At 46.0% G+C, this 18,190-nt stretch overlaps 1 protein-coding gene across 1 annotated transcript in view; it reads left to right on the top strand.

The window, feature by feature from the left end:
• Positions 1-18,190, top strand: part of ABCA13 (ATP binding cassette subfamily A member 13) — a 388,784-nt gene that overhangs the window by 343,903 nt on the left and 26,691 nt on the right. Inside the window, exons 56-58 of the mRNA XM_068973151.1 lie at positions 2,120-2,270; positions 8,333-8,467; positions 10,430-10,533. Coding sequence (XP_068829252.1) covers positions 2,120-2,270; positions 8,333-8,467; positions 10,430-10,533 — 390 coding nt within the window. The remainder of the gene's footprint in view (positions 1-2,119; positions 2,271-8,332; positions 8,468-10,429; positions 10,534-18,190) is intronic.

The raw sequence follows: 18,190 nt of genomic DNA, 5'->3' as shown, positions 1-18,190 counted from the left end.
TCAGGTCAGGTGGTCTGGTATTCCCAACCCTTTCAGAATTTTCCACAGTTTATTGTGATCCGCACAGTCAAAAGCTTTGATATAGTCAGTAAAGCAGAAATAGATGTTTTTATGGAATTCTCTTGCTTTTTCCATGATCCAGTGGATGTTGACAATTTGATCTCTGGTTCCTCTGCCTTTTCTAAAACCAGCTTGAACATCTGGAAGTTCATGGTTCACGTATTGTTGAAGCCTGACATGGAGAATTTTGAGCATTACTTTACTAGTGTGTGAGATGAGTGCAATTGTGCAGTAGTTTTAACCATCTTTGGCAGTGCCTTTCTTTGGGATTGGAATGAAAACTGACCTTTTCCATCCTGTGGCCACTGCTGAGTTTTCCAAATTTGCTGGCATATTGAGTGCAGCACAATGACACAGCATCATCTTTGAGGATTTGAAATAGCTCAACTGGAATTCCATCACCTCCACTAGCTTTGTTCATAGTGATGCTTCCTAAGGCCCACTTGACTTTGCATTTCTGGATGTCTGGCTCTAGGTGAGTTTTCATACCATTGTGATTATCTTGGTCATGAAGATCTATTTTGTACAGTTCTTCTGTGTATTCTTGCCACCTCTTCTTAATAGCTTCTGCTTCTGTTAGGTCCATACCACTTCTGTCCTTTATTGAGCCCATCTTTGCATGAAATATTCCTGTGGTATGTCTAACTTTCTTGATGAGATCTCTAGTCTTTCCCATTCTATTGTTTTCCTCTATTTCTTTGCACTGATCACTGAGGAAGGCTTTCTTATCTCTGCTTTCTATTCTTTGGAACTCTATTCAAATAGGTATATCTTTCCTTTTCTCCTTGGCTTTTCACTTCTCTTCTTTTCACAACTATTTTTAAGGCCTCCTCAGATGGCCAGTTTGCTTTTTTAGTCATTGAATGACTGGATTCACTTTTTTTTTAATGAAAGATGTCATAAAATCTTCTGTAGTAGTCATGATTTCTCAGCAAGTTTTTCTTTACATAATGTTCCATTTTGAAACTGTAAATTTTCCTTCCTGAAGTGTTCTCAAGAAAATTTATAGACTTTATGATTCTATCTATGTAAAAATGCATAGAAAGACATCAGTGTTTCATGTTAAATGTGATCACATTTGAGTAGTTTAAAAATGTCCATGATGAATATCTATTAATAATAAAATTTGAATAAAACAAGAGCTCTTTTCTTTGAGTAAGTACTGTTTTGTATAATCCTCTGCAAGTACTCGTGGAGCATTGCTACACTTAAAGGATTAGCCTGAGAATATCAATGGTAGACATTACCTGAGGGCTGAGACCATGAATTTTTCCTTTTAGCCTCTATTTTTCTGTATGTTCAATCAGATATATATTATTGCTTTCGTAAAAGTGATTTTTAAAAAATGTGGTACTGAGTGATAGCCTCACCATGGATTTATTAGATGTTCATATAAATTGTTTTGGTTGAGGAATAATAGCTGTGATGACCATTTATGGAGCAGCAGTCATTGTTGCCAAACCCTTAGGGAATTTGACTTTGGAGGCCAGTGGGATTTGATCCCAGAAGTTCCACAGGACTGGAGAAACAGACTCTTGGAGGGCACAAACAAAACCTTGTGCCTAGCCAGATGATGCTGGGAAGCTCTATGCCTTATGCCTGTTCTTTCTCATCCAGAGCATTCGTGGCGTTAGAGCTAGGTCTGTCCTACCCAAACCTGGACTGCTACTAGTTCATTGAACCCATTTATACTAAGTTAATTAATTGAATTAGACAAACTGCAACAGGGCTTCCCAGGTGGTGCTAGTGGTAAAGAGCCTGCCTGTCAGTGCAGAAGACCTAAGGACGTGGGTTTGATCCCTGGGTCGGGAAGATCCCCTGGAGGAGGGCTTGGCAACCCACTCCAGTATTCTTGCCTGGAGAATCCCGTGGACAGAGGAGCCTGGAGGGCTGCAACCCATAGGGTCGCAAAGAGTTGGACATGACTGAGGTGACTTAGCACGCACTTAGTACACAGCGCAGACTGCCACAAGCTTGTGATTGATGAGCCGGCTTTAAGAAATGGGTGATGTTTGTCCGGGAAGTTAGATCTTCTGTGCACTGCTGCTTCTCTTGGCAGAGAGGACGTGGCTCTGTCTCTTGCTGGTGCAGCTGGCATCCGCGTGGGCTACTGTCCGCAGCAAGACGCCCTGGATGAGCTCCTGACGGGCTGGGAGCACCTGCACTACTACTGCTGTCTCCATGGAATTCCAAAGCAGTCCGTCCCCAAGGTAAGAGCCCCCTAGGGTTTCCAGAAAGAGGGACCAGCAGAGGAGTGCACGGCAACACCCCGGGTCCCAGGCGAGCTCTCTCAGCCTGTGTGAGGATCCGCAGTGTCAGAGTAAATGTCCCTGAAATACATTTCCAATATTGTCACACTGAAGTTAACGCAGATATGTCTGTGTTACATTCGTGTTGTATATTTAGAATAGGTCCCTGCCCAGAGAAGAAGCCGTGGGTAGGAGCGAAAGCCCACAGCCATCTGCAATCTTGTTTCCTAGAGGAGCCCCTCCCCCACCAAGCATCTTTCACATTTAGTGGGCTGTTAATTTATATTGAAGAGCAAATAGCGTAGATTTGGAATCCAGGGCCTGTGGAGAAGGACTTAGCTCATGTGTGGATTTGGTGGGTGGATGGAAAGGATGGCTTCCTGTTGAGAGGGCTGCCAGCTGTACACCTGGGGTCCTTTCTGGAGGCTTCTGTATCTCCTTTCTGGGGAGTCCAGGGGGCAGATGTGTGGGGGAGCCACAGAGCCCCCCTTCCCTTTCGGGGCTGAGGGAGTGGGTGCCACTGAGAGAAGCAACTGCCCTTCTGTCTGCTTCCAGCTGCGGCCAGCGAGGTGGAGCTGACAGTCTTGACTGACAGCTCAGGCCAGGGGGCCAGCCTCAGACCGGCAGTGGTTTTAGCTCCTCTGCACCTCACTGTGGAGGGTGCGGGGTGCTGCTTGCCTGTCTAGATTCTGAAGTTGGAGCAGAAATAAAGGACGTGTGGGATGCATTTTCAATGAGCTTCTGCAGGAGATGGAGCAATCATGGGGTTCCCAGGAGACAAACCCACAGCCATCTCCTTCACCGGCCCATGAAAATTCATTCTCTGTGCTGCTGTGCCATGCCGCAGCCTTCCTTTCTTATTTATGCTCTGTGACTCTAAGTGAAACCAGAATGAGATCTTTCCATGTCCCTAGAGGGGTGCTAGTCCACTCACCCACCTCCCGTCTCAATAGAGCAAAGACACGTGTCCGCCCAAACGACCCTGCTCACCATAGTTTAAGCAGCTCTTGACATCCAGGGCTAGTCGTTGGCTCAGCCTTTAATGAGTGTTCATCTCTGCCAGCTCCCCTGGCTGGCTTCTGATTAGAGAGGTGGATTCTTGGCGAGCGCTCAAAGCTAGCTCTTCTGTTGTCCTGGGGGAGCGGAGGAAGCACACCCCTTAAAAAGCATTCTTGTTAAGACAGTGAAGCTTGCTGTCTTCCAGAGCAATCGCTTCTGATCCTCAGCTGTCTTACGAGCTCGCTGTGCTGAGCACCTCCACTGAGAAAAGTTATCTTAATGGTCGCCAATTAGGAACTGGCTTCATTTCTTTCATGAAATGGCAAGTGATTTTTTGCAGATAGGATTGCTGCTTGCTCAGAGGTTTCTAAGATGTCAGCACCTGTGTTCCGAGAGGAATTAGCTCCCTTGATGACAAATTTCCCTCTCCTGTAAATTTTATAAATATGTGAAATATAGAAGAGGCTTGTCTGTTCCAACGCGCTCATCACTACGTGACCAGAAGGGATTTTGATAAAAGAGCAGAAAACCATAGTTCTATTATTGTGGGCAAGGCACTGCTCTGTTTTACAGCAACCATGGGAGCTGTGCAGGGGGTATTCCTCATTTCAGAAATGGTGGGATGAAATGGTGAGATAGCATCACTGACTCACTGGACATAAATTTGAGCAAACTCTGGGAAAGAGGACAGAGGAGCCTGCTGTGCTGCAGTCCGTGGGGTCTCAAAGAGTCGGACACGGCTTAGTGACTGAACAGCAACAGGATAGGAAGCCGCCCAAAGCAGTGGCTGGAATTCGGGTGGTTTGCTTTGAAGGCAGACGGCCTGGCTCCAGAGTGTGGGTTCTCAGCACATTTGGGTGGCTGGCTGATCAGACGGAGTTTCCAGTGCCCCGAGTGGCTCTGTCTGCTTTTCCGTACCCTGTGAGTGGCTGAAGAAGGGAAACCTCATGAGATTATGGCAAGGCTCCTCTGACGGGGAGCTGCGCTGGGTTTCAGGACTCGCAGATCCCGTAGGAGGCTCTCCTGGCGTCTGCGCTGTACTGGGCCCTCTTCTCCACCTGTCCTCGCTGTCACAGGATGCCCACCCTTGTGTCTTCTGTGATTCTGGAGGCAGAGCCCCTCTGGCTCTGGGGAAGGTCCGCCCCCAGGCGTCCCCCTCAGAGCCCACCTCATGCTGCCGCTGTGCTCCAGGGTCCTTGATCATGTCCAGCTTGGGGTCTCCACTGTGTGGTTGTATCACCCATTTCTGTGACCTTACAAAAGTTCAATTTGGTAAGAAAAGGATGCTGTCTTCATTCAGCTTGAATTTTGGCTCAGCAGATTGATGTAATCATTAAAACTTTTCCCCCCATTGTCCACACTGCATAGTTTTGGACTGTATCCATGTCTGAGCCTGAATTCAGTTAATCCAATTTTTAACAACTTATGTAAAGTTATAACAAAATGATTATAACATGGTCTGGATTGCTAGAGACACATGTAAGAAAGTTTCAGAGTTAGAGTCATATTCAAAACACCAAACCACACTGCCACTGGGATGGGGCTGGGATTTCTGTATTTTTATTTTCCCTGGAATGGATGAGGTAGGCACTTAGCCATGTCTTCTTTGTTAATACCGGCAAACAGCTATCAGGGAAAAACCCTACTGCGTCTTTCTACTTATCTTCTCCACAGATATCATTTGTCTCCCCCAATTTTCTTCTATTCCCAGTTTTGTTAGAAGGAGCTAGACATTATGAAACAAGAGGGACAGGGGCCAGAAGGAAATAGAGGATCGGGAGGAAGGCATTCTGCCTCAAGCCCTTCACTCCCTTTCTCTCCTTCACACTTCATTGTGGCCTTTTAATCTCATGAAGCATTTCAGTGTGGTCATTGACACGTAAGCTAGTGGAAAAATTTTGGCTTTGGAATCAAATGGATGGATGGATGAATCTCTGAGCGATTTATTTTGATTCAAATAATATGTGTAGAAGTTCCATTATGTGTTAAAGATGATTAGAGATTGAGGTGATAAAAGTGAATAATCCCAAATTCTTGTCTTAAGTGCAGTACAATTTCTAGAATTTATGGCAAGAAAATACCTAGTAGCGGAGAGATATTCCATTAACTATTGACATTTTGGTGTTTAGATGGTATTTTGCAACCACAGTGACTAAGGCTTTACTTTTGCCATTATTTTGACAAGAGTACTGAGTGAAGGAAAGACTGCAACAGAACCCTTCTTATTAGACCATTTTCAGTTATTTTTCTGGAAACATGACATTCTGAAAGTGGATCAAACTAATATGTCTGTCCCTGTATATTCTGGATTCTTTGCTATGGTTAACCAGTCCAGAATTTGAAGGTTGCAACACTTAACCTTTTGTGAAATTGGAAAAGCATGACACATGTTTCCTGATTTCATAAAAACTATCAGTATTAGTTTGGTAGGTTTATTCAGAAGTTCTCTTATCCTGTAGTACATTTTCTACAGCAACAGGCTATACTTTTGTGATTGTCTTATTTCATTTTTCTGTTTATCAGCTTTCATTTAGGTCTTGCTAGCCTTTAATGAACTCCCCTGTTGGCGCAGATGATAAAGAATCTGCCTGTAATGCAGGAGACCCTTATTCGATCCCTGGGTTGGAAAGAGCCCCTGGAGAAAGGAATGTCTACCCACTCCAGTATTCTTGCCTGGAAAATTCCATGGACAGAGGAGCCTTTGAATAAGGAGAATGAGCATGAAATAAAATTTATTTCTGATACACATGTACATTTCCAGTCTCTTTGGGACGATTTTTATGGATCTAAAAATAACCTAAAAATATCACTTTCCCGTGTGTCACTTTTCTGCTGGTGGCACTGCCTTCCAGGAGGAGTAAGCTTCCCAGCAGACTCTTCCTTCCCAGTTTCCTCCTTTTCACGTGAACAGAGCCTCTTCTTCCAGGAAGCCTCTCTGGCTGCCTTCTTTCATTCTCTATGTGAATGTCTACTTGTGGGCTGGTTTACTCCCTGGAAGACCCTCTCCGCAGGAAGAGTAACCGCTGTCTTTACCTCTCTGATTCCAGCCGTCATAGCTCTGCCTCCGTCTCGCAGGACTGCCTTTCACGCTTCTGTCTGTCATGAATCATTTGTTTTGTTTGAACAACTTTTTACTTACTTCATCCATTTCCTTTAGGTTAGGGGCTTCCTAGGTGGTGCTAGTGGTAAAGAACCCTCTTGCCAATGCAAGAGACGTAAGATATGGGAGTTCAATCCATGGGTCAGGAAGATCCCCTGGATGAGTGCATGGCAATCCACTCCAGTATTCTTGCCTGGAGAATCCCATGGACAGAAGCCCCTGGTGGGCTACAGTCCATGGGGTCGCAAAGAGCTGGATATAGCTGAAGCGACTTAGCACACCGGCACTTTATGTTAATTGAAATTATTATACTTAATGGAGGTATGGAAAGGGATAGTACCTCTAAACCCATCTGGGAAAACGATGTCATTTCCAAGATGAACAAACTACTGACTTTGAGATGTTATTCTTTGGCAGATCTCAGGGGATTTAAGACCATCCTCCAGAATCTCTGGGGCCTTGAAATCTTCACCTCCTTGATTTAACTGTTTCACAACTAGACCAGTCATGGAGACTCTTAATTCTTTCTGGGTCATGTTGAGGCTGTACAAATAAAGTGAAAGAGCAGTTTATCTTGAAAAGTGAAAATGTTATTTGTTCTGTCCTGTCTGACTCTTTGCGACCCCATGGACTATATAGACCACCAGGCTCCTCTGTCCATGGGATTTTCCAAGAAAGCATACTGGAGTAGGTAGCCATTCCCTTCTCCAGGGGATCTTCCTGACCCAGATCTCCTGCATTGCAGGTGGATTTTTTACTGAGTTATCGGGGAAGCCCCAGTTTATGTTATGGAGTTTTTATTGGGTGGCCTAAATATTATCCTAATCTTTTTAGAAGTTCTTAATATTTCATCATTGCAATTACCACTGTTATTATTACTATCCCAACTTTTATGCACTTATCAAAAAAAAGTGTATGTATGAGTTTAAAACTGTGCTCTATTGGGTTATTTAGAACACATATTTATTAGCTCATCCCCAGAGTCCTACAGAGGTTTTCCCACTTCCCTGATGTTTGAATTGAGGTACGATTTTGACCAGTTTGGTTACATGATGATATTGAAAGAAACAAATCTATGTTAATACTTCTAGGATCACAAGAGTTAAATAAAATTGTTTACAACATTTTAAACTCACGCATAGTTGAAAGCAAAGGTTTCTTCATCGTGACTCCCAGAGGAGCCAGCGCAGCCAGGAATCAGACAGAAAAAGTGTGAAGCAGCTAAGGTGGTAGTGGGAAGCTATTTTCTGCTGGGAGGGAAGGAAAGGATCTGGGGCTTCCAGGAGGTACAAATGTATGACGGGCTGCAAGGCGGAGGAGGATGAGGAGCGGTGACCAGGCCCGATGTACCGGGGGCTGGGATGCCCCTGGGGCTGGAAGTGTCGGCATCCTCTGGACCTGATTAGAGGGTGCTCAGTGGTTGCAGATAAACAGGACACCCACTGTTCTTCTTTCTAAACTGAACCGGGTGTGCAGTCTCTGGGGAAGTCTTCCTTTCTTGGCATATTGAAGGCTCCCCCTTGCTCCTCTGTCCCCTGAAGCTTCCTCTCCTCAGGTTGCGCTCCCCTCAGCTCCATCTTTGTCCTTGTTTGGCTCTCCTGTGTTTGCTCACCTCAGCACAGAGGTATGTCTGACCCACGCTGAACCCTGCATTGATGGCCCTTGCTGCTCCCTGAGTCTAAGACCTGAGCTCAGGGTTCTGGCTATCAATTCCATAACTCATAGGCTCAGAAAACCCAGCTTTGTCCAGGGGGACTCCTGCCTGTTCATTCCCAGCATCCCTGTGTCATGGGGCGTTGTTCAGGAGCAGAGCTGAGTGTGGGTGTGGGCAGGGCAGGAGGGAGCAGGGCTCCAGGCCCAGAAACAGGTGTCGGGGGGCCTCTTGGTGAATAGGGTGCCCTCACAGGGAGCTCTTCTTTTTCAGGTGGCTGGGGACCTCGTGAGGCGCCTCCACCTAGAAGCCCACGTGGACAAACCCGTGGCCACCTACAGTGGGGGCACCAAGAGGAAGCTGTCCACAGCCCTGGCCCTGCTGGGGAAACCTGACCTTCTCTTACTGGTGAGTAGTGGATGGAACAGTGACATGCCAGTGTCTCCAAATAAAATGCTTTGATCTATCAGAGGTCCTCCGGAGAGGATGTTCAAAAGTTGCAATGTCACATTTCTGAGCTAATAAATGTTTTGCCCTAAATCAACATTTTCCAAACAGAATCTATAATCATTGGAATTTTACTGAGACAAAGCAGACTCTTTGGAGTCCCTTTTATTTATCCAATAGAAGATTCCATAAAATCTTAACACTAAAGACAATATTTTAAAAAGAATACCAGAGCCCACTTGTAATCTGAAATCCAAAGCACACCTGTCCTCTGGCCTATTGCTTTAAGTCTTCTCCTGCAGATATGATGGTCAGAGCCGTGGGGACTCTGTGCTGAATCTGAGGGTGGGGGTCATGGGGAAGGAAGAACCTGCGGGGGAGGGGAGGGCAGACAGTGGCCTCAGACAGGGCCACCTATAATCCACATGGGCACTGAAATTAATCCAGTTCGGCTGAATAGAAGCATGAGTTAGAGGTGGCCCAGGTGTCAATAAACAGAGCCATTTGTTTTGCATTTCAAAAATGGCTAAGAGTAATATCATTTAAATTATAAAAAGAAGTCATTATTTGTGGGCCATAGACTGGATTCTAACCATTAGAGGACCTCCCAGGGTTTTGCACTGGAAGGAAATCTGAGGGACATGGAACAGTATGGGAGTCAGAAGACAGCCTTTCTTTGCCTGTTCTTGTTTGTTCAGTGGAGGCAGCATTTCAGTGGGGGGACTTAAGGGAGATTCAGAAGACCTGCATTGAAGAAAGGGCCCCATCATCATGGAGTGTCTTCTGGAATCTGAGCTGGATTCTCCTCTTGCACTAAGCTTGCTTTTTCCCAAGGTCCGGAATCAAAGACGACTGTGTAATTGCATCTTTTGAAACCGGGTAACCAAAGCTTACGCTTGCGTGATTTTGCAGTTTGCAGAAGGCCTCTTCCTTACAAGAGGAGAGGCCGGCTTGCCTTAAAGCGGTTCCTGGCGGGGCTGTTCCCTGCCTTCAGCAGGATCCTCTGCTCAGCCTTGCCCCCCATATCCTGCATTGGCTGGGACTTTGGTCCTCGATCCCACCCTCAGCTCGCTAGGTCTCCCGAGCTTGGGCGCAGTGACCTGGGTGGGGACTCACAAGCCCTGTGGCTGTTTCCTCCTCATCGGAAGCGCTCCTTGACCACAGTGTGTGTCTTTCCGAGTCCTTGAAGTCACCCTGGAAAGCCTCCACGTGAAGCGTTAGTGATGGGGGTGACTGTGAGTGTGTGCGTCTGGTGGAGGGCGTGCAATGAAGGACGCTCAGCATCCTCCCCAGAGGCAGGACAAGTGTCCCCCTGCCGACACGTGTGTGGAAACGTGGAGTGATGCCTCCAACTCTCTCAGGGGAACAGTGGCCAATCACGCCTTCCACTTAGTTGGTTTATAACTATTTACTGTGTCACGTGATTTTCACAAAAGACCCAGCATTTGCTTATCCACTCTCCTTCTGTTTCTTTCTTTGGGGCAGTTGATGACCTCAGCTCTTGAGAAAAATATGTTCGGTACTTCCTGATTGCAAGAGCACAGAAATGCATCACACATCTCTCTCTAAAGCAGTTCAGATAAGAAGTGCTTGAGTGTTTGTTGAAGGAGGAAGCTTCGGGTTTAAAAGAGATTTCACTGTCCTTGATGTTGTGACATCAATGAAGCCTTTTTCTGCTCTTGTATATCTTCTAGGGTGGATGCTTCTGGTGTTTTAAAGAGGTTAGGGTGCATCAGGGCAGGCCTACCTCCCCGGGATTCCAAGGGGAGCCCAGCAAACTTGAGGGGTACTGGCGCATGCTGAGCATAGAGCGTGGGCTGGAGCTGGGGCTGGATCTCCCTCCAGCCTGCACCCTTGCTCCAGGGAAGCGTGTTCCCATGTGCCTTCGCCCCCTCCCCTCACCCTCTGTTCTCTCTGCTTCAGGACGAGCCCAGCTCGGGGATGGACCCCTGCTCCAAGCGGCACCTGTGGGAGGCAGTGAGGAAGGAGGCTGAGGAGGGCTGTGCTGTGGTCCTGAGCTCCCACAGGTGAGCTGGGTGGCTCCCCCACCGAGCGCAGCGCCGCCACACAGCGCTGCCACACAGATGCCACATGTCACCCCCTGACGGAGGTCGGGACACTGACCAGGCCGTTCCCCCGGTGCGCGGCCCGGCGGACCCTCACTGACCACACCCTGTCCGTCAGTCATGTTTGAAAAGCCGGGCATCCTCCTCAGGCCCTTCTGCGACCAGTTTCAGCCCCTTTATTCCAGCATGAGAATTAGCTGAAATGAAAACTCAGCACGTTTCTAAATAGGGTCTCGTATTTTCTTCCTCACAGAATTAGTCTTGTAGTGGGATTTTCACATCGCTGGTTTCTTTTTAGCTTGATGCTGCACTGTTCCAGGCCCCAGAGGGACGCAGTTCTTAGGTTTCCTAAACTCACTGAGAGAGGGTGAACACAGTGATTTGGCTCATAAACATTCCTTTAAAATTTATTATTTTTTAATTTTTATTGCAGTATAGTTGATTTACAGTGTTGTGTTAGTTTCTCTTGTACAGCAAAGTGAATCCGTTATATGTACATATACTCTCTCTTATTCAGATTCTTTTCCCATAAAGGTCTTCACAGAGCACTGGGTAGAGTTCCCGGTGCTCTACAGTAGGGCCTTGGTGGTGGTCTGTTTTATACATCGTCGTGTATGTCCTACAGTGGAGATCAAGCTTTAGAGTTTAGATGTGCTTCCTCCTGACTTGTAAGTGAAATATGCCAGGAGCAAATTGTTAGCAGCGGTGAAGGATCCGGGATTCTCCCTTACTTGCAAGCTTACAGATCTGGCGAATGGGCTTCCTGGATGCTTACAGAAGACAGGAGACTCGTGGGTCAGAGAGAAGCAACCAGGATCAGCAAAGTCATCTGGCCCCTGAGCCTGGATCACCCCAGGGGTGCCGAAGGCTCAGAGACCTGTGGGCACAGGAGAGGAACATGGACCCGGGACACTCTGCTTGATAGCAGCTGATAAGCCAGCCAGCCCTGCCTCTGGGTGCGGAGGGCCCTTGTTATGCGAAGTTGCTCATGCAAACACAGCCCAGGTCAAGACCAGCTGGGATCTTGCAAGCTGGGGCTCTCACCAGACCTGTGAGGGAGCAGGGGCCCTTGAGGAGTGACCCCCAAATTTCCTGAATGGACATGTCTGAGCTGGAGTGAGTGGCCTGCTCCTTGTTGCTAGACGTGAAACACAAAGCCAGCCCGTCACTCAAGATGGGAGGTCTCCAAGGGGGTCCTGGGAGACACTGCCGATGACTGCAGCAGTGTCAGTTCCTGGAAGAATAGCACCAGGCGCTGTCAATCCGGGAGCACAGACCCGTGGCGGGAATGCTATTATTAGAACTAATTCCCCTGGGAGGGCTGGGCGGCCGCCCTCGGGTCCAGGCAGAGTCTACCCTCATTGAGGAGGGATGCTGTTCACACCGCTGCTCCCTCTTTCTGTTTTTTTAACTTACACTCAGTGATGGGCTTCCCAGGTGACTCAGTGGTAAAGAATCTACCTGCCAAGCAGGAGACCTGAGTTCAATCCCTGGGTCAGGAAGATCCCCTTGAGAAGGAAATGGCAGCCCACTCCAACATCCTTCCCTATGCATCCCATGGACAGAGGCATGCTATAGCCCATAGTGTTGCAGAGAGTCGGACACAACTCAGCAACTAAACGGCACAGCAGCACTCAGTGATGCTTTGCCTGCTGCCCAGCTTTCCTGAATTTTCCGTCAGACCTCACGCTCTGTAGCCCAATCATGTCCGACTCTTTATGACCCCATGGACTGTAGCCCACCAGGCTCCTCCGTCCATGGGATTCTCCGGGCAAGAATACTGGAGTGGGTTGCCACCTCCTCCTCCAGGGGATCTTCCGGTCCTAGGGATTGAACCCGGGTCTCCCGCATCTCTTACACTGGCAAGTGGATTCTTTACTGCTGAGCCAGCAGGGAAGCCCTTACTGTCAGACTAACCCCTGCCATTTAAAAAAAGGGTCTTTGAGGTCTGATTTATGTACCATGTGATTTCTCCACTTTGAGTGCCCCTTCCCGTGTGTTTTCATCACCGCAGTCCTGTGCCTTGTCGTCAAGACCCAGTTCAGGGCATCTCCATCGCTTTGGAGGGTTCTCACTTAACCCCCGTCCACTGCGGTCTCTCTGTCTCCATCAATGTGTCCTCCTGGATATTCCACCCACATGGAGTCATGTGACCTGTGATCATTTGTATGTGACTCTGTCACTTGTCCTCTGAGAGTCACCACTCGGCACCCAGCAGTGAGCTGTGTCCCCTGGGCAGCAGGACAGTGCTTGCTGCCCACTCCCCCGTCCTGGCCCTTTGGATGGTTCCCACACTCAGCTGTTCAGTGCAGAGTGCTGTCAACAGCCGCACACACATCTTTGTCTAGACACAAGCTTCTAGTTCTCTTAGCGGTCTTTTTCTGGGTTGTACGGTAACTTGTGTTCAGCACTTTAGAAAGCTGCAGAGCTGTTCCCTGAAGTGTCAATCATCTTTTAATCCCAAGAACAATGATAGAAGTTTCCAGGATCTCCACGCTGCCATCAACACTGCTGGTCTTCCTGTTTGTAACCGTCCTGGTGGTGTGTGGTTTTAACTCACATTTTTGGAATGAACATCTCTCCTCGCTGTCTGTTCACCTGCGTTGCTTCTTATAAGAAGCCAGCTGCTAACAGCTGTGCTGCTCGCTGGATGTCCTGAGTCCTTTGTCTGACTCTCTCCAGATTTCTCAGTGCTTTTCAACACCTTAACTTTGATGTGTTTGGATGTAGATCTCTATGTGTTCTACCTGGGTTTTGTTCATGTTTCTTGAGGATGAATCTATGAACACTCTTTCTCCTGCAGTGAGCAGCTCCTGATGCTTCTGTCTAGTTGTTTTTCTTTCAACTTTGTTTTCATTTTTTGAAGGCTAGGTGTTTTTGGAGCCACACTGTTTTTGTCCAGGCAAGTTGCCAGTTAGAGCCTTTGCTGGACTTTGGAGAAGGAAATGGCAACCCACTCCAGTATTCTTGCCTAGAGAATCCCGTGGAGAGAAGAGGCCAGTGGGCTGCTGTCCATAGGGTCACACAGAGTCGGACACGACTGAAGCGACTTAGCATGCATGCATTGGAGAAGGAAATGGCAACCCATTCCAGTATTATTGCCTAGAGAATCCCGTGGACAGAGGAGCCTGGTGGGCTGCCATCCGTGGGGTCGCAGAGTCGGACACTACTGAAGCAACTTAGCAGCAGCAGCAGCAGCAGCAGCAGGTCCACAAGGATTCAGTCTCTGCTGTCATCTGAGTGTGGCCAAGGCGGGGCTCTCCCAGCTCAGGCCTTTTTCCAGTAGGCTTGGTTTTGTCTTTCCTGGCCCCTCTAGTCTGTATAGGGTGCACACGGATGGCGGGCAGAGGGCCTCTGGGCTCACGTGGCGTGGGTGGCTGGCTTGGACTTCTCCAACCTCTAGTGTTGTACACGGAGCCTCACGGGCTCTGTGCGTGACACAGCTGCAGGCCAGATGCTGGGCTGCTGGCCCTTCCTGCTTGTGGAGTCTACAGTGCGGACAGGGCTGACAGGTGTGGGCTCTGCCCCGCCCTGCACAGGGCGCACATCCTTCCACAGGGCAGAGAAGCTGCCGATGCTCGTGGTCTGGCCCCTGCTAGGAGCTGCCTGTTGTAAGCCAGGATGCCACAGACCATTCCCCTTCTTACCCTGGTTCAGCAGTTTTTGTCAACTGTAACTTTTTCTCTAATTGTCCTGTGCTTTTGGTCAATTTCCAGAATTCTGAAATATATCATTTTTGTTCACTTTCTCCGGTTTCTTAATTGTCTTTTGAACATGCCTGCCCTTGGCAGTCGGAGAAGGCAATGGCACCCCACTCCAGTACTCTTGCCTGGAAAATCCCATTGACGGAGGAGCCTGGTGGGCTGCAGTCCATGGGGTTGCGAAGAGTCGGACACGACTGAGCGACTTCACTTTCACTTTTCACTTTCATGCATTGGAGAACGAAATGGCAACCCACTCCAGTGTTCTTGCCTGGAGAATCCCAGGGACAGGGGAGCCTGGTGGGCTGCCATCTATGGGGTCGCACAGAGTCAGACACGACTGAAGTGACTTAGCAGCAATAACAACAGCCTTTGGCAGTGTGGCCATTAACTGAAAGTCCTGACTATGCTATATATATATATATTTTTTTTTTTTGTCTTTTTTCTGTTTCTATTCAGAATATAAAATGTTACATTGAAGTGAGTTAAATTCGGCAAATCCCTTTCTTTATCATAATACATTCCTGCTTCCAGTGACCATCTTTCTGTGCCAGTCCTGGGAAGTCTGATTTCTGTTGTCATTCAGCCAGTACTTAGGTCCCCTAAGGTCTAAGATTGGGAACTCAGGTGTCACGTTAAAAGGTCTTTATAATTCTCATGTAACATATAATTATTGCAGACAGCTCTCAGAAAGACCACATATCACTGTAATTTCTTTTTTATATCCTCCTGTTCATTTGGTCTCACATTAATGATGTATCTCTATTTCCAAAAATCTTTCTGTAGTCATACAATATGAAGGTCTAAATGACTGACAGTGAAGAGCAAAGCAGCCTTGGATTGATTCCCTGATTCTAGGAAGTCTCTGAATTAGAGTTTCCTTTTAATTAGGAGTCCATCTCCCCCCTCTCCAAGTCCTTATCCTATGGGACTGTGGTGGAGAGCAGGGGTAGGGCACAAAAGTAGGAGTGCTGGGTCCTGATTTACTGTTTATGAGGAATTAAAATCAACCCGACCAAGAGGGCCAGGACTGCTTCCCCCTCATTCATCATACACTGATCTGAGAAGTTCACCATAGGACGTCCCCTGTATACAAATGAGTTCCATTCTGAGAACACGTTTGTAAGTTCAATTTGTTTACAAGTCTGAAAAGTTAGCCTAGGTACCCAACTAACATAATCAGGTCTGTAGTACTATACTATATAAGTTTATATAACTTTTTGCATGGATAATAAATATAAATCACAAAAATAAAACATTTTTAGTCTTTCAGTACTCCGTACCTTGAAAAGTACAGTAATGTCAGCTTCATCACCACTGCGTTTACACTTGCTCCTGGACATCCAGGGCTTGAAATAAACAGACTGTACTGCCGTACTGTATCCAGTACTGTGTGGTACACAAAAGCACAGCTGTGTGTAGAGGATGCATGCTCGTGACAATGTACGCCAGACACGTGAGCTAACTTACATGATTGTACAGGTGAACACATGTTCGTGTCTTTGGAAGTTTTTGACTTGAAGGCTTGTCTGTAGGGGATTTACTGTATAAACACTTAAAGCTCTGACTCACCTGACCCAGTTCTGTCCCCATCTGCTTAATCACCAAAAATAAACAGCATAGTGTTTATTTTTGAATAAATGGTCAGAGATTCCTTTCATTGTGTAGAACCTTGACTCTGTGTATCCTTCCTGATGCTGAAGACCATCAGCATCTCAAATCTCTGCCTCTGGGTCAAGACTCTCTAGAATCCCAAGTTTCTGGAGTATAGTTGTTTGATAGCAGATACTGAGGCAATTGGAAACTGCGAGTCATTGTTCTGTGGCCTGAATTAATATCAGTTGTTGTTGGGGTCTTGTGTTTAGGAAGGTCATATAGAAGTGACTAGATATTCTATCACTTTAATTAGAGACCTACTATGCACTCATAATAAAAAATGATATGGTTATTTTAAACTGAAATTAATTAAGAAACAGAGAAAGATAACATCTGCACAGAAAAATATATAAAGCATACCTGGCGTATGAATAGCCCTGAGACTTCATGTTAAGCTACTGTAACAAAGACCCCAAATGACAGTGACCCAGACCAGGCAAACATTTCTCTCCTGCATTCACAGTTCACACAGGGGGCTGTGTCAGAGCCAAGGGTCTGACTCAGATTCTTTCCACCAAGTCACTCACTCTTCATCTTCAGTATTGAGTTGACTCAGTAGCTGTGTCCGCATCCCAGCTTATGGGAAGTGGAAAGATCCAAAACCCAGGGCAAGTGGCTTGCCTCCTTCAGTGTGACTCAGAAATTGTCCTTCACACTGACCCATTTGGCCACATATCTACCTCTGGCTGCGTGGAAGGCTGACCAGTATAATCTTGATAAGAACATAAACTGACCCAACGAGCACACCGTTTTATGTCCATTCCCCAGCAGGAAAATTACCATATTTTCTTTAGAATTTGTATAATACAACATGGTAAAAGAAGGAAAGAAAGTCCACCATTAACTTCACTTTTCAGGTATTTGATAGTCATACATTTTTTTGTGCTTTTCCTTACTATTTTTTTTAACATACATGTGCAGTTTTCCTAACATGCATTGTCATTTTACCATTGCTAAATCATTACCTTTTCCATATCTAATGAATTGACTTTGGAAACCCTCATTTCAATGGCTGATATACATATGGATGTACCCTCATTTATGTTTCTGTATTATTCTATTGTGGAACTTGTTTCTAGATTTTTTTCCAGTTATAGATAAGTTGTTATGTGCTTCATATTTTCTGTATTTCCTAAAGTGAGTCCCTAGGAAAGGAATTTTTGGCAATTTTGTTTTTCATCAAGGTATGCCAATGTTTTATTCTCAACAGTCATATGTACACTGACCTGTTTAAAATTATTGAGAGAGTGTCTAACTTTGGGGGTATCTTTTTGGATCTGAGAATTTATTGTTTTTATTCATACAGGAGATGGAGGGAAAAAGAATTTTTGTCTGTAACACACACAGGTATATATGACAAATGCCTGTCAGGCTAGAAAATAGTTTTAAGGTCACTTATGTGATGGTTTAGTTTGTAATTTATTGGTATGTTTATTACCATGAATGATTTTTTTTAAATCTATATATTATTTACCCTTTCTCCTCTCTTGAGTTTTTGTTTATTTTTACAGTAGTATATATGAGTTCTGTGGGCTTCTGAGGTGGCACCAATAGTAAAGAACCTGCCTGCAAATGCAGGAGACACGTCGCAGGTTTGATCCCTGTGACCCCTTTGCAGCCATCAGGAAGATGCCCTGGAGGAGAGCCTGGCATTCCACTCCACTGTTCTTGCCTGGAGAATCCCATGGACAGAGGAGCCCGGCGGGCTACAGTCCATCGGGTCGCAAAGAGTCAGACACAACGGAAGCAACTTAGTGCGCACACACATGAGTTCTTTATAATAAGTACATCAAATATTAGCCTTTGTGTCTGTTGCAGTTTTTTAAATGTTAGTTTGCTGTGTTTTGACATACTTATTAGAAGTGTGTAGCTTTTCATTGTCAAGCACATAAAACTTTCCCTTCACAGTTTACTCCATTGCTCTTGTGCTTGGGACCATGTCCCATTCTCTGGTCTGTATTTAAAATACTAATGTCTCATGTGCACTGTCATATCTTGTTCCAAAGATCTTCCTTGTAATTCCTTAGCATACTGTTTCTTTTTAACTATTTAAGAAAATGTTAATGTTTTCTGGAATGAGTCATTTTATTTCTCTTCTTGTTTGACCTTTATCTACCTCTCTCTAAATAATTTTAAAGTATATTTTTAAAATTGTTTTCAATGTTTCTTGTGGGGAGTGATAAACTTTTGATCAGTATTATACTAAATTCTTCTTAAAATTTATATTATTCTTTTATATATTTAGAATGATATAATTGTAA

The sequence above is a fragment of the Capricornis sumatraensis genome, chromosome 5 (genome assembly GCF_032405125.1).
Source record: "Capricornis sumatraensis isolate serow.1 chromosome 5, serow.2, whole genome shotgun sequence".
NCBI classification, from domain to species: domain Eukaryota; kingdom Metazoa; phylum Chordata; class Mammalia; order Artiodactyla; family Bovidae; genus Capricornis; species Capricornis sumatraensis.
Note: the sequence above shows the minus strand (reverse complement) of the source record. Positions and strands in the feature narration are given on the sequence as shown.